At 37.7% G+C, this 27,365-nt stretch overlaps 1 protein-coding gene across 1 annotated transcript; it reads left to right on the top strand.

Moving 5' to 3' along the window:
- Nucleotides 1-1,810: 1,810 nt before the first annotated feature.
- Nucleotides 1,811-22,934, top strand: usp14.S (ubiquitin specific peptidase 14 S homeolog; the record flags this gene model as incomplete). Its single annotated transcript, NM_001094403.1, is given in 16 exon segments — nt 1,811-1,871; nt 5,917-6,062; nt 6,494-6,526; nt 8,065-8,169; nt 8,674-8,777; nt 11,250-11,308; nt 12,328-12,458; nt 13,142-13,222; nt 14,402-14,481; nt 17,410-17,524; nt 17,756-17,821; nt 18,178-18,270; nt 19,335-19,460; nt 19,726-19,780; nt 21,087-21,194; nt 22,234-22,934. Coding segments are annotated over 16 exon segments (1,470 nt in total). The 3' UTR covers nt 22,386-22,934.
- Between the last annotated feature and the right edge of the window lie 4,431 nt (nt 22,935-27,365).

Genomic DNA, 27,365 nt, shown 5'->3' with positions numbered 1-27,365 from the left:
TAGGATACAAAATACAGCATTTCTAGCCTTATTCTATTTTAAACTTGACATGCTCTTTAAGCCACATAGGGTGATTCTTAGAGCTTCTACATTTACTCCTTAAGGGAATAAATTGAGAACAGTAAAGATTTAATATAATTTTAAATGACAACCATTCCTGTTGTGTTTTTAGCTGAAAACATATTGCCCCTGATCTATGCTCTGAAGGGTAGCCCTCAAGGCTAGGCTTGCCACCTTCTTTACTGCCGAACTCCGGGCAGGGGACAGGGCCATTATGTGTGGGGGCGGGCCATGACATAATGGGGCGTGCCACAGTTTCAGTGGACGGGGCTTGATGTGGCGATTGGTCGATCGCCACGTCAATCCTAGGAAATCCTGCCCGGTTTTCCTTATTTGGAAAACCAGGCAGTTTTGACCCTGGCAGCCCTTCAAAAAACTGAACAGGTGGCAACCCTACTGAAGGTAGAGTCCTGCGCAGGTCCATTTTTTGGGCTCCGAACCCGACCCGTACCTGCAATCCGCAACCCGCATTCTTACCCGCTTGGACCCGCTACCCGACCCTCCCGCAAGTACCTTATCCGCAACCCGGACCCTTGACCCACTGACCATCAAGAATCAGGAAGTGCTGTCATTGTAAACCGGAAGTGACATCATCGGAAGTAGACATGATTAGAAAAAAAAGGAGAAAAACAGAAAGTGCTGTCATTGTAAACCCGGAAGTGACGTCATCGGAAGTAGATGTGACCAGAAGAAAGGAGTGAATATCGATATTGAGAAGACCCGCGGGTATACCCGCACCTGGAATTTCTAAACGCAACCCGCAGGTTTTTGCGGGTAACCCGCGGGTACCCGACCCGCTGCAGGACTCTAACTGAAGGCACTAAAATGAGCTTTTCTGAAATTCACAGTTTTTGTTGCCCCATTATATATTTGTTTTGGTCACTATTACCCAGGGGTTCAATGACTTGCACAAAGATAATTTCAGGCTAGGTTGGATGCTGGTTACTAGGCTCTTGTGAGCAGGGTTTTCTGATCCTTTTATTCTGTACCTCTAACATGTTTCTTACGTTCCTTGAAGACCCCAGTCTGTTATACATTATAGTAAAGCTCAGTTTCACTTACAGAAACATTTAGTTTGGCACCTAAAGACCCATAAGCCCCACTGTGAACAAATAAAGACTTTATGAGCTGAGGTTTCTTTCTCCTGCTGTATGTCCTGCTCTATGAATGGATGATGTCTTGTTGTACAGCACTGGAATATGCTGCTGCTTTATACACATTCGTAATAACCTCCAAACATACACACTTCATTTGTCTTTTCTTTTTTTTTTAAAAAAACTGTCTTGTCCGACAATATGGTACATTTACCAACCATTAGGTCCAGTATGTAATGACCTGTAATGAGAACATTGTGATTTTTATTTGTTCTCGCGTTTCAAGGTTCTTTTTCACATCGGTATAAGGTAACGGTTAATGATTAGCATACAGCCACAGACTTTGTCCTCGGTTCATCATAAGAAAAACTTAACCCGGTAGCTGCTTTTTGCCGGTAATGCCTCACTTCCGGCCTTGCTGATCCGGCATTCCATGTGAAGCACAATCCCTTCCGGGTAAATGAGGAAGACGGCGGTACCCAATTGGACTCTGGATTCTTTAGATATCTTATTGGATGCGAGGACTTGCATTTGAGCGCTCATTGGATAAAATTTGTAGCTGTAGCTTCTCATTGGCTCTCTGATCGCACGGCGTGCAATTTCGCAGCGTCACCGGTGTGCGGGTCAGTGTTTGAATGAGACAGGCAGATAGGAAAGGCCTGCACTGATCCTGTATCGGAGGAACTTGGGACTGTCTCAGCATGCCCCTGTACTCAGGTAATAGAGACACAGCTTATATTACGGAGATTCCTCACACGCGACCTTTGCTAAACTCCAGTTCCCAGCATCCTCGGCGGAAGACTGTTGCATACTCTTACACTATAGGGTTATTGGAGAGGGATGTCTAACGCGTGTGTCTCTTTTTACTGTTGGTTTCAGACTGTATTGCTGTTGGAGAGTGGTGGGAGGTATAGTTCAGATAGGGGATATAGAAGCTATTTTAATGAGACGTTTGCTTGGTGTTTTATGCCTGTCATGTGTGGGATTCTGTTTGTGTATTTTGTTTGAAGGTGTGTAAAGCCCCACATGGAAGATTAAAGTGTTGGTGTTTAGTAGATTGTAATTAGCTCTATCTCTCTATCTCTCTATCTATCTATCTATCTATCTATCTATCTATCTATCTATCTACACATACACACACTTATGCTCTGTGTTGCTGTCACTTTCTTGATCTCAGGGACTCACTCTCAATGTACTGCATGTATACAATATAGAAGTCACCATACAAAGCCTATTGGTAACACATTTACATTGCATGGCCATTTATAAGCCAGTGCTTTGCAGTAGGATTTAAAGAAATAGTTCAGTGTAAAAATAGAAGCTGGGTAAATAGGCTGTACAAAATAAATAATGCTTATATATAGTTAGTTAGCCAAAATGTAATGTATAATTGCTGGAGTGAGCGGCTGTCTAATAGAACAGAACACTACTTCCTGCTTTTCAGCTCTCTAACTCTGAGTGCGACTTTAAAGGAATACTGTCATGGGAAAAAAACATTTTTTCAAAATGAATCAATTAATAGTGCTGCTCCAGCAGAATTCTGCACTGAAATCCATTTCTCAAAAGAGCAAACAGATATTTTTATATTCAATTTTGAAATCTGACATGGGGCTAGACATTTTGTCAATTTCCCAGCTGCCCCAAGTCATGTGACTTGTGCTCTGATAAACTTCAGTCACTCTTTACTGCTGTACTGCAAGCTGGACTGATATCACCCCCTTCCTTTTCCCCCCAGCAGCCAAACAAAAGAACAATGTGAAGGTAACCAGATAACAGCTCCCTAACACAAGATAACAGCTGCCTGGTAGATCTAAGAACAGCACTCAATAGTAAAAAAACATGTCCCACTGAGACACATTCAGTTACATTGAGAAGGAAAAACAGCAGCCTGCCAGAAAGCATTTCTCTACTAAAGTGCAGGCACAAGTCACATGACCAGGGGCAGCTGGGAAATTGACAAAATGTCTAGCCCCATGTCAGATTTCAAAATTGAATTAAAAAAAATCTGTTTGCTCTTTTGAGAAATGGGTTTCAGTGCAGAATTCTGCTGGAGCAGCACTATTAACTGATTCATTTTGAAAAACATTTTTTTCCCATGACAGTATCCCTTTAAGGAGAGCCACATGGGACATAACTGTTCAGTGAGTTTGCAATTGATCCTCAGCATTCAGCTCAGATTCAAAAGCAACAGTTATGACCCATGTGCCCCCCCATCAAGTCACTGATTGGTTACTGCCTGGTAACCAATCAGTGGAAGCCAAGAGAGCTGCAAAGCAGGAAGTAGTGTTCTGGTTATTTTGTTAGACATCCAGTCACTCCAGCCTTTATACATTATTATATTTTTGGCTAACTATATTGGAAATATATTTTATTTTGCACAGCCTATCTATTTACCCAGTTTTTATTTGTATACTGAACAATAACTTTAATAACTAACCCTGCAGCATCAGCTTTTATTTCAGACCCAAATACTACTAGAGTTCACTGAGCATGCACATTGACACTCAAAAGGCAGGGTAAGGAACCAAGATGGGGAGCTGCTCTAAAAAAGGTAAAAATCAGGCTCATTTTAGGGCTGCTGAACCTCTGGCCTGGTAAAGTAACTTCAATATATAAACTACAGCATTTCTACTTATATTTATTTGTAGGCTTTAGTTCTCCTAGTGCATATGCTGGCAGCCACACCTAGGGGCAGATTTATTAAGGGTTGAATTTCAACGTTTTTTTTTCTACGGGTGAATAGGCTGTATTCAAATCAAAGTAAGATCGATCGTATTCAATCGAATTCGATTTGAAGTATTTACAAAAACAAAAAAAACTTTTTGATTTTTAAAAGTCCACCAATTGACTCCAAATAGGTTCTAGGAAGTCCCCCATAGGATAAAACAGCATGAATGGTCAAAGTTTTAAAGAAACCATACATGATAGATTTCTATATTCAAATTTTTTCCGAATCATATTTGGACTATTCCCTAGTCGAAGTACTATTTTCAATTTGACCCTTGATAAACCTGCCCCCTAGTGTCACAAAAACTGGTGATCTTCTGTCAACAAGTACATCATACTACTGCTGTCTTTTTTCTTTCCGTACATTTTCATTACTTTTTAGTTACTTTTTAATGTATAGAAGTGCTAAATATATAGAGGATAATTTACTCTGTAGTAAAGTATAAGGATTCACCATGTAAACACACAAGGCCATAGACCGATTGCTTTTATACAGGTCATGGAACTCCAAATGGGCTTCTGATATCCTTGTATTCTACAGCAGGGGCCACAATATTTTTTTAATAATACACAAACCACTGATTATAACTGATGACATTAATAAACGCTGTTTATATAGTGAATAGAGTACCCCCTAGGGTTCCGTGACCATATATACAGGTCGTGGAATGGCAAGAGGGCTCCTAATATTATTATAATACACAAGTTTCATTGAGTGACGGAAATGTGACAGAAATGACATGACTAAGCTTCGATTATAACTGACATCTCTAAGCACTGTTTATAAGGATATCATTTACAGGATATTCATGGTTGTCTGTTTATCAGTATATAATACACAAAAGCCATGAATATCTTGTAAGTTATATCCTTATAAACGGTGAGTTCTGATGTCATCAGTTATAAACGGTGAGTTCTGATGTCATTTCTGTCACATGACTCACTAAAATTTGTGTATTATAATAAATAAAATACCCCCAGTTGCAAAATATGAGGATATTAGAATTTACCTAGGAGTTCCATGACCTGTATAAAAACACTTAGCCTTCGGCCTCATGTTTTTATATGGTCATGAAACTCCTCGGTAATTTATAATATCCTTGTATTTTACAATAGGGGGTACTTTATTCACTATATAAACGGCTATAAGCGATGTCATCAGTTATAAACCGAGCTTAGTTTTGTCATTTTTGTCACATGACATACTAAAACTTGTGTATTATAATAAATAAAGTACCCCTTGTTGAATAATATGATTATTTTAGGAATGACCTCGGATTTCCATGACTTGTGTAAAAGCACAAGGCCAATAGATGTACTGTATTTGTCATGGCAATTTTTTGCCGCAGTTTCACGAAAAAATTTGCAGGTGGCAAAGGGCGGAATTTTGCTGCGGATCCATGCCTAGCGAATAAATTCGCTCCTCACTAATTACAACTATGGTTTTTGTTACTTAGTGAGCGAAACATGACAAATGGGAGGCAAATTGTCTGTTTACACAATGACTATTCATTGTGTACATGTTGGACTAAAGTGTATACTATTCCTTTAAGGATATTTTGATGCTGATTTCTGTTGTGCGACAGTGGCTCTAATCCTGGCAGTTTATGTAAAATCCCTGCCATAAAGCAAGATAGGGTTTCTGTTCTTTGCCATATAGGAAATAGAAATAGGCAGGTGAGTTAAAGGAAATAGATTGATAAATGAAAATAATTAATAATTGTTTGCAAAACTGCAATACTTTAACCAATGTGTCACATTATTGGTGTGATACCATACTAAAAGTTTACTGTAAAGGTGAATTCATCCCATAATAACAGAGCAAAAAATATTCAGGAAAAAGAATGCTGCCTGCCAGCACTATGTTGGCTATTTTGCTATTATTTAGATAGAATTTGGACTACTACACTGTTAAGGTTTTTTTGTTGTTTTGATTGTGGTGTTTGAGTCTATGCAGCAAACTAGTCATTAACTGTAATATCTTTTGAGAATTCCAATTTCTGTGTGAATTAGTCATTGGGCTTTTCCTTGACAGTGAACGTCAAATGGGGAAAGGAGAAGTTTGACAATGTGGAACTGAACACTGATGAACCCCCCATGGTTTTCAAAGCGCAGCTGTTTGCACTGACTGGAGTGCAGCCAGACAGACAAAAGGTTATGGTAAAAGGAGGAACATTAAAGGTATAAATTGTAGTACTTATTATCCTTTGTTTGGTGCCATCCTCATCCTCACTTTACCGATGCCATGTGTAGTCACAAAGTAATATTTATGGTTTTTGCATGCAGCAGAATGTATAGCCGAAAAAGCTGAATTTGCGAATGCTGTGAATTTGCATTTGCAATGTTTGCACAACTTGTTTTTTGGAACTGTGTAAAATGTAAATTAAAATATAATAGGATGGTTTGCAAATCATTGACACCTCGTATTTAATTGTAAATGGTACAAAGACAAGTAAAAAAAGGTTGAAACTAAGAAATGTTCCTGTTTTCTGAAAAATATGCTCATTTTGACGCCAGCAGTTCCAAAAAGTTGGAACTAGAAAAGAAAGTATCATGGAAAGAAACAAACCACTGGCTGATAGCTGTATATATTTTCTTTATCTTCTTCATAGGATGATGACTGGGGAAACTTAAAAATAAAGTCTGTAAGTATTTCTGTTACCTCTTATTTTCTTCATTTTTGATGTCTTTTTGCACATAGCTGTATATACAGTTAGGTCCATATATCAAATTGTTTCTAATTTTCGTTCTGTACATTATCACAATGAATTTTAAATTAAACAACTCAGATGCAGTTGAACTGCAGACTTTCAGCTTTAATTCAGAATATTCCACTTCTTTGCTTTAATAAACTCCTGGGTTGCTTTGGCTGTGTGTCCTCTACATCATGGATAAACACTAGTGTCCCAGTGCCACTGGCTGCCATGCACGCCCAAGCCATCACACTGCCTCCACCATGTTTTATAGAGATGTGGTATGCTTTGGATCATGCTTTTTCTTATCATTCTGGTAGAGGTTGATCTTGGTTTCAACTGTCCAAAGAATGGTTTTCGAGAACTGTGCTGGAAAGGTAGCCTTTCTATTCTTGATGATTCTGCGATCATACACCACTGTTGTCTTCCGTGCACGTCCAGGTCTTTTTGCGTTGCTGAGTTCACCAGTGCTTGCTTTCTTTCTCAGGATGTAGCAAACTGTAGATTTTGCCACTCCTAATATTGTAGCAATTTCTTGGATGGTTTTTTTTCTGTTTTTTGCAGCTTAAAGGAAAACTATACCCCCAAAATGAATACTTAAGCAACAGATAGTTTATATCAAATTGAATGACATATTAAAGAATCTTACCAAACTGGAATATATATTTACATAAATATTGCCCTTTTACACCTCTTGCCTTGAACCACCATTTCGTGACTCTATCTGTGCTGCCTCAGAGATCACCTGACCAGAAATACTACAACACTAACTGTAACAGGAAGAAGTGAGGAAGCAAAAGGCTAACTCTGTCTGTTAATTGGCTCATGTGACCTTACATGTGGTGTGTATGTTTGCACAGTGAATCTTACGATCTCAGGGGGCGGCCCTTATTTTTTAAAATGGCAATTTTCTAGTTATGATTACCCAATGGCACATACTACTGAAAAAGTATATTATTATGATAATGGTTCATTTACATGAAGCAGGGTTTTACACATGAGCTGTTTTACTCAGTATCTTTTAATAGAGACCTACATTGTTTGGGGGGTATAGTTTTCCTTTAAGGATGGCTTGTTTCACCTGCATGGAGAGCTCTTTTGACCGCATGTTGTCTGTTCACAGTCAAATCAACTCCAGGGCTTTTATCTGCTTCATTGATAATGAATAAAGGAAGGAATTGCCCACACCTGCCCATGAAATAGCCTTTGAGTCAATTGTCCAATTGCTTTTGAGCCTCTGAAATAAAGTGATTGTGTTAAAAGTCTTTAGTTCCTCATATTTTTATGCAGTCTTTTTGTTCAACCCACTGAATTAAAGCTGAAAGTCTGCAGTTCAGTTTCAGAAAATCTGAGTTGTTTCATTTAAAATTAATTGTGGGAATGTACAGAACCAAAATTAGAAAAAAAGTTGTCTCTGTCCAAAGATTTATGGACTTAACTGTACAGATATAATGTATGTATGTACATACTGAATGCGTGTCTGTTATCAGGGCATGACCTTATTAATGATGGGATCTGCTGAAGCTCTGCCAGAGGAACCTGCAGTAAGACCTGTTTTTGTAGAAGACATGACAGAAGAGCAGCTGGCTTCTGCTGTAAGTATTCTTTTTATATTTAATTCTGATTTTCCCTGATGTTTTTTGTTGTTAAAGGCCTGGCAGAACCAGTACTGGTTCGTTTTAGCCTGAAAGTGCTTTAGGTTGAAGAGCATTTCAGGCATTCCCTATAAATATGAAATTGGTCCTCTCAAGACGTTGGGCACTGATGTTATGTATCATGTCTGGCACACAGCTGGTATTCCAGTTCATCACACAGTGTTCTACAGGCCAGTCAAGTTCTTCCACATCTTGGCACTCCAGTTCTGTACAAAACTTACTTTGGGCACAGGGAATTATTGTGCTGAAACAGGAAAGAGCATTGCCCAACCTGTTCTTGCAAAGTATGAAGTACAGAATTCTCAAGAACCTCATTGTATGACGTAGTGGTGTTTTAGTTTAGTATGGGATGTGTGAATATTTTCAGCCATGTGTGGTGTAATGTAAATGTGTGAGTGTATATAGATGTAGGCAGATTCATCTGTTGTATCCTCCCTCCTGCAGATGGAGTTACCTTGTGGCTTAACAAACCTTGGTAACACATGTTACATGAATGCTACTGTTCAGTGTATCCGATCTGTTCCAGAGCTGAAGGAAGCACTCAAAAGGTATATTAAATACACTTTGTTTTAGTTTTGTAGCTGCTCATTTGAATTAGTCTTAACTAATTAAAAGGGGTTTCACCTTTGAATTACAGTTTAATATGATGTAGAGAGTGATATTGTCAGATAATTTGCAACTGGTTTTTGTTTTTTTTCTGTGGTTTCTGAGTTATTTAGATTTTTTTATTCAGCAGCCCTCCAGTTTCCAGCAATTTCAGCAAATTACCCTAGTAACCATGCATTCATTTGAAATAGAGACAGGAATATGAATAGAAGAGGATCTGAATAAAAAGTAGCAATAACAATAAATGTGTAGCCTTACAGAGTAAGAGGTTTTCCTGCCCGCCTTAAGCCCACCCACACCGCCAATGACGTCAGCAAAAGGGGCAGGAAGAGCAGGCGCACGGCTATATAAAGTCGGAAGGGGGCGGGGAGAGCAGGAGAAGAGGTCGACCCGAACCCGCCAGTAAACGAGCGGGTCCCGCGGGTATCGGGTCGGCTCTCGCATCACTATTACAGAGCATTTTTAGATGGGGGTTAGTGACCCACGTTTGAAAGCTGGAAAGAGTCCGGAGGCGGCAAATAATTAAAAAACTATAACAAAGAAAAAATTAAGGCCAGTTGAAAAGTTGTTTAGAATTAGCCATTCTATAACATACTAAAAGTGAATTTAAAGGCAAACCACCCTTTTAAATCAAGTGCTTGTTTTGTTTTCTAAGGGAACAACAAACAAAACGTCTTGGACATGGGAGTTGTTTTACATGTCAAAAACAACATGCTAAACGTATTATTTCTAATTCCATAACTGTAAAAAAAAAAAAACATTTTAACTCCATTAACTGTTTCTACCAATTGACTAATTGTGTACTGTGTACATATAAGTACATTCTTCCCAAAGTATCTTGTGCCTTAGTGCCATCAAACTTATCACTCTACAGGATGTCTGTTTTCGCTGAGATTATGCTTTGTTTGTTGAGAAATTATATGCATGGTTTTTCAAATTGAAGTTTGTGCAAATCACATATAATAAGTCCCATGGCAAACATACAGGGTTCAGGCAATTTACTTACCATTTATATTTAACTGCCCCCTATTTCTGCTTATATACATACTACATATACTTCTACTAATAAGTGGAGCATGCAGTTATTTCATGTTTGACTTTAAGGGAACTTTGTGTAGAGACCTGTACATGCTGCTTGTGCACTAAGTAAAATACAATGGATTTGAATAAAGTGTGAACATACAGTCATGTTCAAAATTTTGGGCACGGTTCACATTACATGTTCTGTTGAGAGTAAGCACTACACCCTGAAATTGCCTTTCAGAGACCAAGTAAAGGCCTGATCAGTCAATTGAAAACTGAGACATTACAAAAGAAATGACACTACAGGTATAAGACCTGTTATCCAGAATGCTCGGGACCTGGGGGTTTTTGCATAACCGTTCTTTCTGTTATTTGGATCTTCACACCTTATGTCTACTAGAAAATCATGTAAACATTAAATAAACCCAATAGGCTGGTTTTGCTTCCAATAAGAATTAATTATATCTTAGTTTGGATCAAGTACAAGTTACTGTTTTATTATTACAGTGAAAAAGGAAATCATTTTTAAAAAAATTGATTATTTGGATAAAATATGGGAGACAACCATTCCATAATTTAGAGGTTTCTGGATGATAGATCCCATACCTGTAGTAAATTAAATGGAAGGGTTCCCAAACTTTTTGTACATTATGTTCATGTCCTGCAGTGAAAGTTTTAATTTCTTGTAAAGTAACTGGACTACAGAGGCCCAAACTTTTAAACAGAATAGAAAATGTATGCACCCACAATAGTAATGCAGATGCAAAATGCCCCCTTCCCTGGGCATAAAAGGTGTATTGCCTACCAGCTGTCGGGTTCTTGTTAGAAGAGACTAATGATTGGACCTTATAGATGAAAATGGTTACATAGCCCAGTGTGCAAAAAACGAGGCGTGCCAAATTGAACCCCTTGGTAGGGTTGTATTGCACATAAAGGGGTAGTTCACCTTTAAGTAAATTTTTTAGTTTGTTATAGAATCTCTTAGCAACATTCTAGTTTGTCTTATTTTTTAATAGTTTATTTGACTTCTTCCTCTTTCCACTGTCAGATGGAGGATTATTGACCTAGGAACTATTTGTCTATGAGGCTACAATTTGGCTATTTTTTTTATTACCTAACTTTCTACTAAGGCCCTCTCTTATTTATCATCCAAGGTAAATTGCACCATACTGGAGAGCCGCTGAACAAAAACCTAAATAATAAAAAAAAACACTAAAATAAATTTCAAATAGTCTTGGAATATAAATGTCTACAATCATATTAAAAGTTAAAGGTGAACCACCCCTTTAAGAGACTTGAGTAAAAAATGCATTTCTTTCTTGATCTTTGCTAGGACTTTTCATAGCATAGCATTCATAGCTATCATGCATTTTTATATAATTTGTTTTTAGGTATACGGGTGCCTTGAGAGCTTCAGGTGAAATGGCCTCTGCCCAGTATATTACTGCAGGTCTGTTTTATATTTTCTTCCTTCTAATTAGCAGTATATGTATTTTATGAAAAAAAAATAGGTGTCATGATTTGACTAATACAGTGTTTTGGTTATAAGTATGGAGCTTATCGATGAAAGAGCTAAGTGATGAATCCAAAAGGATTCCCAGCAGTTTGATCTGTTGGATATACAGTAGAGACCCACAGCAAATTCAGTGTAATTTATTTCTCACAACATGTTTCGGATCTAAATATCCTTCACAAGGTGCTTGTACAAGTTGTGAGAAATTACACTGAATTTGCTGTGGGTCTCCAGTCTATTCTTAAACTGATTTGGAAGTTTTGTGGCTGGACGGGGCTACTACTCTGTTGAAGATACCCTGAAACATATGGATTGAGGGACCACCAAAAATTTATATTGATCCGTTGGATATACAGTGAAACCTCTGATTTTAAGTTTTCCTTCATTTTACATTTTTGTTTTGTGATCCCGCCATAATACATTTCCCTGAATTTTCATTTTCCTGGATTTTACACCATTTTTACACCATTTTCTTCTGGTCCCCTGAAAAACGTAAAATGTGTGTTCTACCATATTCAAATTTTCCTGAAAGGAGAATTGACATTTATCAAAGCTAAAAACGTGGGTCAGTTATTTTTTGCTTTGAGCAGCAGAAGACATTCCTTTCCTATTTGGTATTAGTAGGCAGCTCAATACCCAAGTATTTTTGTTTGTTCTAGCACTGAAGATAAATTCTATCCTTCGTGGATAACTAGATAAAGAGCTCCACAGTAATTCCGCTGCTCTGTATTCAACTGTGTGGGATCTTTATAGGCAAATTTATCAGAAGATTCTGCCATTTGTCCCTTAAAATAAATACAATCACATAGAGTAGAATATCCTTCTGTTGACTCCTGGGGAGCTTGAATTATTTTTTTGATGATAAATAAAGCCCCCTTATTGTATGGCTTTGGACGCTTCATATGTGTCTGCTTGTGTATGTATGTTATATGTGTGTTGTTCCTCTTACATTCCAGCTCTTAGAGATTTGTTTGACTCTATGGATAAAACGTCATCCAGTATCCCACCAATCATCCTCCTCCAGTTTCTACACATGGCTTTCCCGCAGTTTGCTGAGAAAGGGGATCAAGGGCAGTATCTTCAACAGGTAAATGGTCTGCTATTTAAGTAATAAAGTATGTTAAAGGGGCAGTCCACCTTCAAGTTAACTTTTAGTATGTTATAGAATGGACAATTCTAAGCAATTATAATTATAATTTTTTTGTAGTTTTTGAATTATTTGCCTTCTTCTTCCTAGCTTTCAAATGGGGGTCTAAAAACAAAAGCTGTGTAAGGCTACAAATGTATTGTTATTGCTACTTTTTATTGCTTATCTTTATATTCAGGCCCTCTCCAATTAATATTCCAGTCTCTTATTCAAATCAGTGCATGGTTGCTAAGGTAATTTGAACCCTAGCAACCAGACTGCTAAAACTGCAACCTGGAGAGCTGCTGAATAAAAAAAAACTAAAAAACTCAAAATCCACAAATAATAAAAAATGAAAACCAATTGCAAATTGTCTCAGAATATCCCTCTCTACATCATACTAAAAGTTAATTTAAAGGTGAACAACCCCTTTAAGAGCATCTTAAATCCATGCCTGATGGATTGGCTTCTCATCTATTCCATTTGATATGAACTGCAGCTCCCAGTTTGCCCCTTTATTATCCCTGATGGAATATGTTGACATGTAAGCTTTTAACATGGGTTATTGTAGTTTTATAAAAGCATAGGATTTTTTTTACATTACCTTGTTTCTTATTTACCTTTGCCAAATTCTTCTTTTGCAGGATGCTAATGAATGCTGGGTGCAAGTAATGAGAGTGCTGCAGCAGAAGTTAGAATCAACAGAAGGAGATTCTGATATGGAGGTAATTATGCTGCTATAGGCAGATACTAACTAAGGTGCTGCACAAACGATTACCATAGTATGTGGGAGACCAGCTGTACACACGGTGTTTTGATATTGTAACCCCCTTCAGGGTAGTATAACCACCAGATATGGTTGTGTATGTGTTTCTTTTTTAGACACCATTACAATCTTAAAGAGGATGTTAACTTTTAAAAAACATTTTGATATCTTGTTTTGTAATAGTTCTTCCAAATCTGTCTTTTTCTGGCCTGCAGTTCAATTTGGGGGTCACTGACAGGGAACAAAACTGACTGGCTTCAGTTTTTATCACTGTTCTTGTTGTTGCTTGCTTTGTATATTTTGGCCCTCTGGTATTTATCATACAGTCTAACATGATGATGATGATGATAACAATGCTGCTGATGCTTGGTTGCTAGGGTAAAATTCCAAGCCTGACTGCTGTGCAACAAAAAATTTAAATCATTTTTAAAAATACACACATGCAAATATACAATTAGCAAACTGTCAGAGAATACATCTACAATCCCCAATCACTGGCTGGCAAGCAATATATTACACACTGGCCCCTGGCAGGTTTTGGAGGCACAATTCAGGGAGCAGGTAGTGGAAGGGAATGATTATTTTGCAGAAATATTCAATAAATCCGCCTGAAACACTACTTTTTAAACCACAATTCTTCTATATCTAAATGAGTGTAATGCACTGGTACATTCTTATTTTTTACACAAAATGTCTCCTTTAAATTTACTTTTAGTATGATGTAGACGGTGATATTCTGAGACCATGCAGTTGGTTTTTATTTTTTTTATCACTTGTGACTCTTGAGTTATTTAGCTTTTTGCAATTTCAGCAGTCTGGTTGCTAGAGGTCAAATTCCCCTAACAACTATGCATTGATTTTAATTAGAGACTGGAATATGAATAGGAGAGGGCCTGAACAGAAAGACAAGTTATAAAAAGGAGCAATAACAGTAAATTTGTAGCATTCCAGATCATTTGTTTTTAGATGAGGTCAGTGACCCCAATTTGAAAACGGTAAAGAGGCAAATAATTCAAAAACTATATAAAAGAAAAAATGATTGCTAATTGAAAAGTTGCATAGAATTAGCTGTTCTATAACATATTAAACGTTAACCTATGTATACCACCCCTTTAATGCTACATTTTGTCACATACAGACAGATTCAGGAGCAGCTGCAACAGCCTCAAAGAAAAATAGCTTCATCGATCAGTTTTTTGGCATCGAGTTTGAGTCAACGTATCCTTTATGCTGTTCCACAGTCAAGATTCTTTTATTTAATGTGTAAACTTTGTGTTTTGGGATGCAGTAGTGAAATAATCCAGCAAGCAGGATTTGACTTAAAAGAAACACACTGGTTTCCAAAATACATTTGTGTATTTGTGGTTGCTGAACAGAAGCAATTCATATGGTGTGAATAGGGAAGGAAAATTTTTATGAGCTAAATGAAGAAGAACCTGCTAGGTGGTGGATGCATGCAGAAAATCCCAACCCTGGAAGTGTATCTTTAGTGTATACTTCCTCTCAGGAGCCCATATAGCAGCAGAGGAAGCCCTCCACTCCCATGATTGCTGAAGGTAGGAAGTTACAGCTTTGTCAGTCTTCTATTTTTCCTATGATTGTCTGTGACATTGTGTAGGACAGCCATGAATTACAGGGATTAAGTCATTCTTTACTAGAGGCTGAAATTCATTAGAGTATTTTGGCAGATCAATCACCCCAAGATTCTTATACCACAAAAGTTTTTCCATAAAGGGAGGATGCAGGGCACATTAATTCATTGGCTGTGGGTTAGGTTGAGCTTAAATTTTTTTAATCCCTAAACCATTTAGTGACAGGCTTTAATGAACTTGGTCTGCTCTTGGCTGTAGAGTTAAATCCCAGCCTGCTTGGCGTACCGTGAGCAGGTCTAATCTCCTCTGTGCAGAAGTGGATTGCATGTATGAGTGTGTGCAAGTAATATTGTTCAAAGTTTAAATGTAAGGGTTCTCTTCACAGGACAAGGGCATTTTTATGATTGATTGGTTCACGTCATGGTCTAGTATAACTATACAGCAGTAGAAATAAGTATTGAATGCTTTTTCAACATTTTTTTCTCAATAAATATATTTCTAAGGGGGCTAATGACATGGAATTTACACCAGATGTCGATAACAACCCAAGTAATCCACACATACAAAGAACTCAAAACAAATAAATCCATAAATTAAGTTATGTGTAGTAAAGTGGAATGACACAGGGAATAAGTATTGAACATGCTTATTGACGTTTATTTAAAGGGAAGTAAAGGCAATAAAATAAAATCCCATTTTTACTTTCTTTAATGAAAAAGAACGCTTTGTCCAGAATACTTTAATTAAAAAATGTGTACCGTTTTTATAAGAAACCTGACTGTATGCAGTGAAATTCTCCCTTCATTTACTGTTGTGGATAGGAATTGTCAGACGGTCCCTAACTGCTGAGTATTGAAAACAATCATACTTATGAACAGCAGGGGGAGCCCCCACCTTATTTCCCAGCCATGCAGAACTCAAGCAGCTTTGTTTATGACGATCCCTAAGCAGCCCTGACCACACTGAGCATGTGCAGGGTCAGGCAAAGATGTTTAAGAAAGTTACAAGATAGTGACCCCCTGTAGCCAACTTTAAAAGCATAAATTATTTGTTTGATTAGGCTTGTGGTGCAGTAAGTTCATGTTTATATTTAGTATACAAAATACAGCATTTCTAGCCTTATTCTATTTTTGACTTTACATGCCCTTTAATACTTAAACTTAAAGTATTATAGTAGAAAAGCCTTTGTTGGTAATGACAGCTTCAAGATGCCTCCTGTATGGAGAAACTAGTCACATGCATTGCTCAGGTGTGATTTTGGCCCATTCTTCCACACAACTGTCTTCATATTTTGAAGGTTCCGGGGCCTCTTCTATGAACTCTGATCTTCAGTTCTTTCCATAGATTTTCAGTTGGATTCAGGTTGGGTGATTGACTGGGCCATTCTAGCAGCTTTATTTTCTTTCTCTGAAACCAATATAGAGTTTCCTTGGCTGTGTGTTTGGGATCATTGTCTTGCTGGAATGTCCACCCTCGTTTCATCTTCAGCATCCTGGTAGATGGCAGCAGATTCTTATCAAGAATGTCCCACTAAATTTCTTCATATGTCCTTCCTTCAGTTATATGAAGTCTGCCAGTACCATATGCTGAAAAACAGCTCCACACTATGATGTTCCCACCTTCAAACTTCACTGGTGTTTTTGGGGTGATGTGCCGTGTCATTTCTCTTCCAAATATGGTGTGTGCAATCACATCCAAAGAGTTACATTTTGGTCCCGTTTTACAAGATTATATTCTCCCAGAATTTCATTGACTTGTCCAAATTTTGTGTTAAACAAAATGCGACATGCTTTTTATTCAGCAGTGGAGTCCTAAACAGTGAGCATACATAGAGGCCATGTGGGTTGAGTGCATTGCTTATTGTTTAGGATGAAATCATGTTCTTTCCATTTCTGGATTATGGCCCAAAGGTGCTCACTGGAACATCCAGAATCTTAGAAATACGTCTGTAACCAATGCCATCAAATATGTCTTGAGAGCTCTTTGCTTTTGCCCATCATGAGATGCTTCTTGTGTGATACCTTGGTAATGAGAAACCTTTTTTTATAGACCATCAATTAGGACTAAACCAGCTGGTATTAATTTGCACTGATAGGGGACAGGATTGCTTTCTAAATACTGACAGATTTCAGCAGGTTTCTTGGCTTTCTATGCCTTTTTGCACCTCCTTTTCTTCATGTGTTCAATACTTATTCCCTGTGTCATTCCATTTTACTACACATAACTTAATTTATGGACTTATTTGATTTGAGATTTTTGTATGTTTGGATCACTTGGGTTGTTACCGACGTCTGGTGTAAATTCCATGTCAATATCCCCATTAGAAATATATTTTACTGAGAAAAATGTTGACGAGTTCAATACTTATATTTCTGATATTATTTCATTATATTATGATCTGTATACTTTTACTAGACCATGACGTGAACCATCAAATAAAAATGCCCATGTCCAGTGCTATGGAAAGAACTCTTACAAAGAACATTACGTTTTCCCCAGTGTATATGGCAAGTCACTGCTTCCGTGCATTGGATTTCCTTAATGGCACAAACAGCATGAAATGTACTGAATCTGAAGAAGAGGAAGTTACTAAAAGTAAAGAGACCCAGTTGCAGCTTAGCTGTTTTATTAACCAGGAAGTGAAATATCTCTTCACTGGCCTCAAATTGGTGAGTATCATTTGTTCATTGTTCTATGGGAGCTGATTTTGTTCCTACTTTTTAAAAGGACTCTCATATTCATGAAAATTAAAATAAAAGGGTATGTACCGAAGGACTAAACTTTTATTTATCTATGGCCTAAAAACACAGATTTGTTATCGAAATACAGTTATTGTCTGTGATTCTGTGCTTTTGTGTGTCTAAATCGTTTTCATTTATAAATTGTTTTATAACTTTCAGCGCCTTCAAGAAGAAATCACAAAATTTTCTCCATCGTTGCAAAGAAATGCTCTGTATAACAAAACTGTAAGTTTCTTTATATTCCTAATATATTGAAAATGTTTCATTTTATTTAGCGAGTAAAAAAAACTGATTTCATAAATGCAGCTGAACCATTTACAACAGAATTTCCATTTTGTACCAGCCCCAAAGCCTGCTTGGTATTGAATGGGTACAACAGCTGCCTTCACAAAGCAGTCACTTTTTATTTCTCTTCTCTGACTTCCTCCTGCAAAAAACAAATTAGACACAATTAATGCAACTAACGTGGTGCATTAATACATTGTAGATAAAATCTGATTGTAAATAATTCTCCATATCTGCAGCTAATATATTTAGCTTGTTCAACCATAGAAATATCTAATATTGTTTAAATCCTTTAGTCCAGGATCAGTCGTTTACCTGCCTACCTGACTATCCAGATGGTCCGATTCTTTTACAAAGAGAAGGAATCTGTGAATGCCAAAGTTCTTAAGGTTTGACTTATTTACTTAATCACTGTTATTATCTGAACAATTTTTTTTTCATTTAGAAACATTGTGTATTTCTACTGACCTGCTGGCCCCCTTTTCAACATTCTCCAGCAGCCTTAGGAAGGTTACTTAACCTGTGTACATATAATGCACTTCCTATTTGTATTATTCTTTATGTATGAGAGCTGCCAAAATAAAGCAGTATAGAATATGCAAGCAAATGAGTATCTAAAATAAATCTGGCCATAGACATGCAGATTTTATTCTTTGTGTGACAAACGCTTATTCGTTACAGTCTAGCGATCTACCATTAACCATTCAGATTAAAATAAGTAGCAAAATAGCAAATACGACAATGTTCTGGCCATGAATTGACAGACCGCAATCGTACAAAAGTTATGCCTCACAAATACTACTGACCGGCACCCACTGATATTGTCAGATATACACTGGCAATACATGCAGATATCTTATCGGTAGCCGATATAAATCTTTTAACCTGTCTGATCAACTAAACAACGGTTTGCGAGAAATATGTATATTAAAGCACATGGCTTTAATCACAAAAGTTAATTTACCTTAAAAACAAAACTGTTAATTTCTTTACTCCATGAATATAAAGTCTGTAGTGACCCAAGCAGAGATCTGGCATAATCTAGTCCAAACAAATGCTCTGTAGTTTTTAGATGGGCTCAGTGTCCCCCATTTGAAAGCTGGAAAGATTTAGAAGAAGACAAATAATTAAAAAAACTACTAAAAATAAATATTGAAGGCTAATTGAAAAGTTCCTTAGAATTTGCCATTCTATAGCATACTAAAAGTTAACTTAAAGGTGAACCACCCCTTTAAATGGCACATTGTATTGTTTGAGTTTGTAAATAGAATATATTCTAATGAACTCGTTTGTATTGCTGGGGAGAGTTGTAGTTTATCTAGAACACGTATATTTGTTTAGTGTGGATTGGGTAAAACTTGATTAATCTGCTTGCTGCCTTCAATTCATTGTAAAAAATGATGTACAGTGGCACATAAAACCATCTAAGCAAATGTCTAATTATCTACCCCAGGATGTGAAATTTCCTCTGATGTTGGACATATATGAATTATGTACACCGGATCTCCAAGAAAAGATGGTTCCATATCGTTCCAAATTCAAGCAAGTAGAAGATAAAGTTCCAGAGCAAGCACCCAAAGTAAGAATCTGCCGGAATGATGGAAATATTTCTGTCTCATGTTTTCTCATTTTTATCTGATGCAATACCTCCTGCAACTAGTAGCTGAAGAGAACTGATATGTTCTATAATAATAGCGCTGCCTCTCAGTTTGATGGTAAAATTCCTTTTTAAATGGCCTTCGTTGTGTAAACACAATTGCGTCTCACAATAGCCTTAGGTTGTTACTTTTTATAAACAAATCCTGGCAAACTTATAGCTGTTTTTTCAATTTGTTTTATTGTAGGCAAAGCAAATGGCCCAGAGAGAAGTTCGGTATGAACCTTATGCCTTTCCAGGTGGTAAGTTACAATTTCTTTCCCTGGCTGGATATAAATTTCAGGGAAATGAATAATTGCAGTTTATTTATTAGCAAAAGTGCAGTAACCCTAAAAATACAGATTTTTTTCATACAGTAGAACCCCCATTTTGCATTTTTCAGGGGACCAGAAAAAATTGGGAAAATCCAGGAAAATGGAAAAAAACAGAGAAATGTTTAATCCATAATCTATAGGTGGGACCACAAAACAACAATGTAAAATGAGGGAAACGTAAACAGTTTGTATCTGAAAAGAGTGTGATTGGCAAAGAGTCCTTCTTTAAACCTTGGCATATACATATACCATATGTGCAATATATATATATATAGATATAGATATAGATATATATATCTATATATATATATAGATATACATATATCTAGTAATTTGTGGCTCTAACATACACAACTGTGAATACTATTTAATGTTTACATGATTTTCTAGTAGACTTAGGGCAGAGACACTCGCTCAGATTCGGGGAGATTAGTCGCCCAGAGACAAATCTCTTCTTCTCCCAGAACTGCCTCCCGCCGGCTAGAATGTAAATCGCCGGTGGGATGGCACCCGGATTTAGCTGGGACAACCTTGTGCCATATAAACCAGTTTGTTTTTTTCCAGTTTCTTCCAGTAGCTGAGGGAGGTGCAGTTGTCAATATCCCCTGCATTAAATTGTGTTTTAACATAGAATAATAGCTGTAACACAATTATTCCTATGGTATTAGGCCAAGATCACCCAGATGCCAATTGATAATCTAGAGAAACAAATATTGGGAAATGACAAAACTAAGGATATGTTCTGTTGCCCTGCACTCGTACAATTGCTATTTTTGCTTCAGAAACTTTACTATAGTTTATATAAACAAGTTGCTGTGTAGTCCTGGGGGCAGCCATTCAAAACTAAAAAGAAGAAAGGCACAAGGCTCAGGTTTACATAGCAGATAACAAATAAGCTTTGTAAAATACAATAGGATTCTACATAACTTATCTGTTATCTACTGTGTATCCTGTGCTTGAAGGGCTGCTCCATGGTTACACAGCAGCTTGTGTATATAATACAAAATTTTTATGATGGGACAGCCATCCAGAAACCATGAATGGTAGGGCACGCCCAGAAAACCTGGAAAAAGGAACCCATATAAATGAGATGTCTGTGGGAACAATTTGGTACACTGTGTAGGATGTCATAGTCATGAAAATCTCTCATGGACAGACTTATTTCAGGGACTTTCTCCAGAGCCTCGGTCCACATTTCATCTGCGGTGTTCTGTTTTTACTTGCTCTTTTCCAGATGTTGGCTCAATTAATTGTGGTTACTATGAGCTGCAGGCAGTTCTAACTCATCAAGGAAGATCAAGTTCTTCAGGACACTACTTATCCTGGGTAAAGAGAAAACACGGTAAGCTTAGTGTAACCTTAGGGGGTTATTTATCAAAGGCTGAATTTCGAATTTATGTGAATATTTTTTTTTTTACTCTAATAAATTAGAATATACGCACAACTCGAATTGAAGGTTATTTATGAAAAACCTCAAACGTCTAATATTCAACGGATTAGTCCCAACCCGAATCTAATTCGATCAAGTTTTCCTCTGATTAAATTGCCAGGAAGACAATTAACATAGTCAAATAGTTCATCTGACCTCTGCCATTGACTTGTAAATAAAGTCGACAGGTTTTCAGGGGCGAATATTTGAATTAGAACGGTTTCCATGGTCAAGATGTGATAAATCTAACATTCGAATTTACATTCAAGTTGGTGCTTTTAAAGGAGAATTCAACCTGTAATAAGAAAAATCCTCCCCAGGCAAATGCCACTAAATTTCTTACTCACCGCTCCGTGCAGATTCTGGTCTCGGAGTTCACGGGCGCAATTTTCTTTCTTCGGTCTTTTTCGGAAGTTTCGGCGCATGCACAGTTGGAGTAAATTTCCGGTCCTGAACCACTGCGCATTCGCTGAAAGTCATGGAAATTTTCATGACTTTAGCCGCATGCGCAGTTGTTCGGATCGGAAATTTACTCCTACTGCGCATGCACCGAAAATGCCGTCAAGACACTAAGATTACCGGAGAAAAAGAAGATGGCTGCCGTGAACTCCGAAGCCAGAATCTGCACTGAGGGGTGAGTTAAAAATGAGGGACATTTGCCCGGGGGGAGGTGCGGGTAGGCTGGGGGAAGGGTTTTTTTTTATTAAGGGATGAATTCTCCTTTAAATTTAAATTTGTTATGACAAAAAAAAGTTGAAAATTTTAATTTACCATCTTTTACTAGGAATAATCTGAGCAGTGTTTTTAATTCAAGAGTTTGAATTTTCTGAGGACTAAAAAAAACAAATTTGTGTCTAGTTCTTCAGAAGCTGGTTGTCAATATAGATTCACCCTAACATATTGCTGCCTTTCAGGTTATGGCTCATGCTTTTACTTCTGCTTTGTTCCTTAGATGAATGGATTAAATTTGACGACGACAAAGTAAGCATTGTGTCTCCTGAAGATATTCTGCGATTATCTGGAGGGGGAGATTGGCACATAGCTTATGTCCTTCTTTACGGACCTCGACGAATCGAAGCTAGCGATGAAGAGACCGACCAATGATGACATTTGCCATTTTAATCATTTTCCTAGGTGTGAAATAAATGTTCCCAGATTAGAATTTCTTAGCCCAGAACTGTTTTTTTTCTTCTCTACATTATGTTTTAGGAAATGAGATTTGAATGGCTTGGCCCGATTTACCAGTTTAGCGATCAAATGACCAATATCCACACCTTTTTGTGTGATATATTTCTATCAAAGTCTTAATATAATTCAGATTTTAATTATAGATTGGTAATCTAACAAGACCAGGTGGTGCTAAAACTGTTTTTTTTTTTTAAACCTGTTAATGTTTTGAAAAGGGACAAAAACCTGAAAATATTTATTGCACACCTACATCATTCATTGTTACTATTGCATGGTTTATACCATCCTTTGCCTTATCTGGCTCCTGTGCCGGGAGGGAGGGCTATATGTTGCCTCATTGTAACAGTGCTGCTGCCCATAACTCAAGACATGGCCACGATCATGAACCTTAGAGTTCAGTGCTTGACGTGGCTGGCATCATGGGTCTTTAAAATAAACTTGTGATCAGTCTTGTGCTCTGGTTAATTCATGGCTATTGTGTGGTTATTATACAGACATCCCAAAGAGTCTACCAGAAGCCCATCTAGTGTTTGATATATGCCAAGATACTTGAACGTAGGAGTCGTTCTCTATTTCAGTGCAGTGTATAGAAATGTCATTCCTTCTATATAAACAGGTTCTCTATATAATAATATTCAGAAAGTGAGAACTGACTCTTGCTGTAGGGTCACAATTATTGCCCAGATACCTCCATTTATTTAGTGGATACAAGAACCGGAGTGCCATAAGCCCAGCAGAATACATATTGCTGTGTTTTTATTGGTGCTTTGGTTTCTAAGTTTTGGTACCATGCTGCCCAATTGAAGGCCGCAGTTTGAGCACCACCTTCCACTCAATTTGTATGGGGCCCAATGTTTTCTAAAAGGAGATTAAGTGTAGCGTTTGATATTGTAACTGTTTTTATTTACTCTGCTGTTTTTACTTCTTGCTCTGTCGTTTTCTCTCCATTACCTTCCTGTCATTGCCAATAACTGTATCTCTGTTGCTCTTTAAAGGAACAGTTCAGTGTAAAAATAAAAATTTAATAAATTAAAAATGTTTCTAATATAGTTAGTTAGCCAAAAATGTAATGTATAAAGGCTGGAGTGAGTGGATGTCTAACATAACATAACAGAATAGAACACTACTTCCTCTCTAACTCAGAGTTAGTCAGCAACTTGAAGGGGGGGCACATGGGACATAACTGTTTAGTGATTTTGCAATTGATCCTCCGCATTCAGCTCAGATTCAAAAGCAACAGATATAGACCATGTGCCCCCATAAAGTCTCTGATTGGTTACTGCCTGGTGACCAATCGGTGGAAACCAAGAGAGCTGAAAAGCAGGAAGTAGTGTTCTGACTATTTTGTTAGACATCCAGCCACTCCAGCCTTTATATATTACATTTTTGGCTAACTAACTATATTAGAAACATTATTTATTTTGCACAGCCTATCTATTTACCCAGTTTTTATTTTTACACTAAACAATTCCTTTAATTTAGTACAGTACAGGTCTATTAAAAATTGTCTGATTTGAACATGTTACTATACACTTACATTTCTCCATAGAATCGGGCTTGGAAAGGGGGCACTTCAGCCTGGCCTAGTGATGTTCTACACACCAACCATATTTTACTAGCCTGGTCCCTTGCTGGTTTCTTGTAAGGGAGTTAGTGATACTAGACGAAAATAGATATTAGGGAGCACCAACCATCAATTGTAGGAAAAATGGTGTGCAGAGTCAGATAATATATAATCAATCAAAAAATAACGAAGAGAAAGAACTGACCCATATAGCTGCACCATCCCATTCACAGCATCCAAAATTCTAATGTGCAATGAGAAAAAAATATTAATAAAACAACTTTTATCAAGAAAAAATGTTAAAATATGAATATCCAGTGTCCACACTTAAAAAATGGGCTAAGTATGGAGTACTGATTGACCAGGGCAAAAATGAGGTGGTGCTTTTGGTCAATATGAATTAATTGCGTGGTAGAAATATACTACCCCCCCCCCGCATACAGCATATAGCAAATATAAAGTGTCCCAATGCTGGACACAAACCACAACCATTGGAGGGCCCCACTTTGCGTGCCAACCTGGTCCACCAATTTTCCCTTTGAGACCTTCCTCTTAGGGTAGCAATCCGGGCATGCTTGGTCAGTTTAGAGGATTAAATACCCCGTGCCAACCCCTTCACCCACTCAGAGATCCCTCCCATCAAGTGGTGTCCTCGGCACCATCAACCAATGCCCGTTGTAGAGTTGCACCTTATGAGTTATAATGACACAGCTGAGAAGTGTGCCCAAAGCGTGGTAAATTAATGCTATAGAAGCTGCTGATCGAATCACACAACGCCACCAACCCCTTCACCCACAACTGATTCCCACCCAGTCTGTTAAATTAAGCCCTTTAGAGGTCCTTGTCAGTAGTCCTGCCTAGTTCGTAACTAAAAAGTGCGCACTTTTTAGTTGCGGACCACACAATTAATTCATATTGACCAAAAGCACCACCTCATTTTTGCCCTGGTCAATCAGTACTCCATACTTAGCCCATTTTTTAAGTGTGGACACTGGATATTCATATTTTAACATTTTTTCTTAATAAAAGTTGTTTTATTAATATTTTTTTCTCATTGCACATTAGAATTTTGGATGCTGTGAATGGGATGGTGCAGCTATATGGGTCAGTTCTTTCTCTTCATTATTTTTTGATTAGTTAGTGATAGTAGCACTGCTCCATCAACATAGAAGAGTTGGAGAGGAGTATAGTAGCATCACAGGCAGAGAAAGTATCATGGCTGTCTTCCAGCAGAGAGCTCTGCAGCATTTCTATAATATGCCTGGTGCTTTTTGACTAAGACAGAAAGTTACATGTTCCTATGGTTTTACAATAGAATATTTGTGTACTGTGCTGTTAATGTGCAGAGAAATCTCGACCACTTCTAAATCTGCAGAGATTCCACTCACACAGTGTATAGTGGCGACTGGATAGAGCAGCCATAGCAAATGGGATACATAAGATGTGCATAATGTAGTACTCTACTCCCTATAACTTCACCCATACAGGTATCGGACCTGTTATCCAGAATTCTCGGGACCTGAGGTTTTACGGATAATGGATCTTTACGTTATTTGGATCTTCATACCTAAAGTCTGCTAGAAAATCATTTAAACATGATACTAAGTAACATATACTTAAGGTGGCCATACACGGGCCGATAAAAGCTGCCGACAGACAGAGTCGGCAGCTTATTGGCCCGTGTATGGGGGCCCCCGACGGGCTTCCCCGATCGAGATCTGGCCGAAAGTCGGGCAGATCTCGATCGGATGGGATTAAAAATCCCATCGTATCGCGGCCGCATCTGTTCGTTGATGCGGTCATGCGATCCGACCGCCCGTTTGCGAATGCTAGGATCCGATTGTTGGGCCCTAGGGCCCACGATCGGATCTGCCCAATATTGCCCACCTCAAGGTCTGCATATCGGAGGAAGATCCGCTTGTTTGGCGAATGTTTTAATTGTGGTTCTATGAGTCTCTCAGAAGTAATTCAAACCTACCAGCTAGTATAAGCAAAGGTTTATTACATACATAGAATGAAGAAGAATATACATTACCGAATGAGTAAAAGAGCGAAGCAGACAATCTACAACCAAGACTGGGAGATCCCGGAACAGTCAGCAGATTGAATCCCTCAAACGGTCCACGGAAGGTCCTGTGGCGGCACGTGTCAACCCCACAAGTGAGATCTCAACTGACCGAATGTAGACTCCCATTTTATATAGGCTTAGCAAACAATGAGCTCATATAGTAGTTTAATCAATAGCTCATATTATTCATATAATGCTTTGGTTAATAACAGATCTTGCTTCCCATGCGCTCATCTGGATCTGGCCAGACTCCCAACAAGCACATCCGAAGCAGAGATCTTATCTTAGCTAACTGGGAGCTGAATAGCATATTGTGCCCCTATCTATAATAAAGAAGAATCTGATAAGGGCTTCAGAAATCATAAGACATAATACATATGAGAATAATGAACAAGTATTAGGTCATCGAGTTGATTCCTTCCCATGATTTCTCTTGCACAACGCTTCATTATACAGAATTATAGATTATAAGGCCGCCTTGTATACTATGATACAAAGGTTTGTTATACACAATTATAAGTCATAAAGCTGTCTTTTTACACTATATTGGGCTCAACATACGACATTAGGTTCAACAGTAGAACAGTTCTTTGTATATTTTTATACAGTTCTTTATCAAATATTAGGCCTGTTGGCAGCTTTGAGTTATTAGACTTTTATTTCTCTTTATCCCACTCCGTAACTTCATTTAATCAGAAGACAAATGCCCTTTTTATATGGAGACTTACCTACAAGGCCATAAGTAAGTGAGTGCACTAAGCAAAGCATCTCTACTAGTATTTGTACATGACCAGTCACTGGCCGGGTTTCCTTTCACTGAGCCGTACTCTGAACAGCAATAGCAAAAAAGAAAATCAGAAACCTGTTTGACAGGTGACTGTTTACATAGGTTTTTTTGTTTAACTAGACTAAGATATTTGCAAAAATTTAATTTGCTAATATAATGAAATTAAAAAAAAAGCGCCACCAGCTGGCCAGTTCTCTCAACCATCTCCAACAGTCAGAAGAAAACCTACAAAGGAAACTTTTAGGATGTTGTGCTGCTTCAGAATTATGGGGGAAACAAAGTCTCTTGCTTTTCAGTGATAATTTCAAAAGGGCTTCAAGCTCTGTGATTGTATGTGTGTGTGTTTATATATATATATATATATATATATATAATATAATCTTCACCAAAGAAGCCGCACTACACAGGACTTATTGCAAAAAGGTGCATTTATTAGAAAGTCTAACGTTTCGGCTGTAACACCAGCCTTTGTCAAAG

Source organism: Xenopus laevis, chromosome 6S (assembly GCF_017654675.1).
Source record: "Xenopus laevis strain J_2021 chromosome 6S, Xenopus_laevis_v10.1, whole genome shotgun sequence".
In the NCBI taxonomy this organism is placed as follows: Eukaryota; Metazoa; Chordata; class Amphibia; order Anura; family Pipidae; genus Xenopus; species Xenopus laevis.
This window is presented reverse-complemented; position numbering and strand designations above follow the sequence as displayed.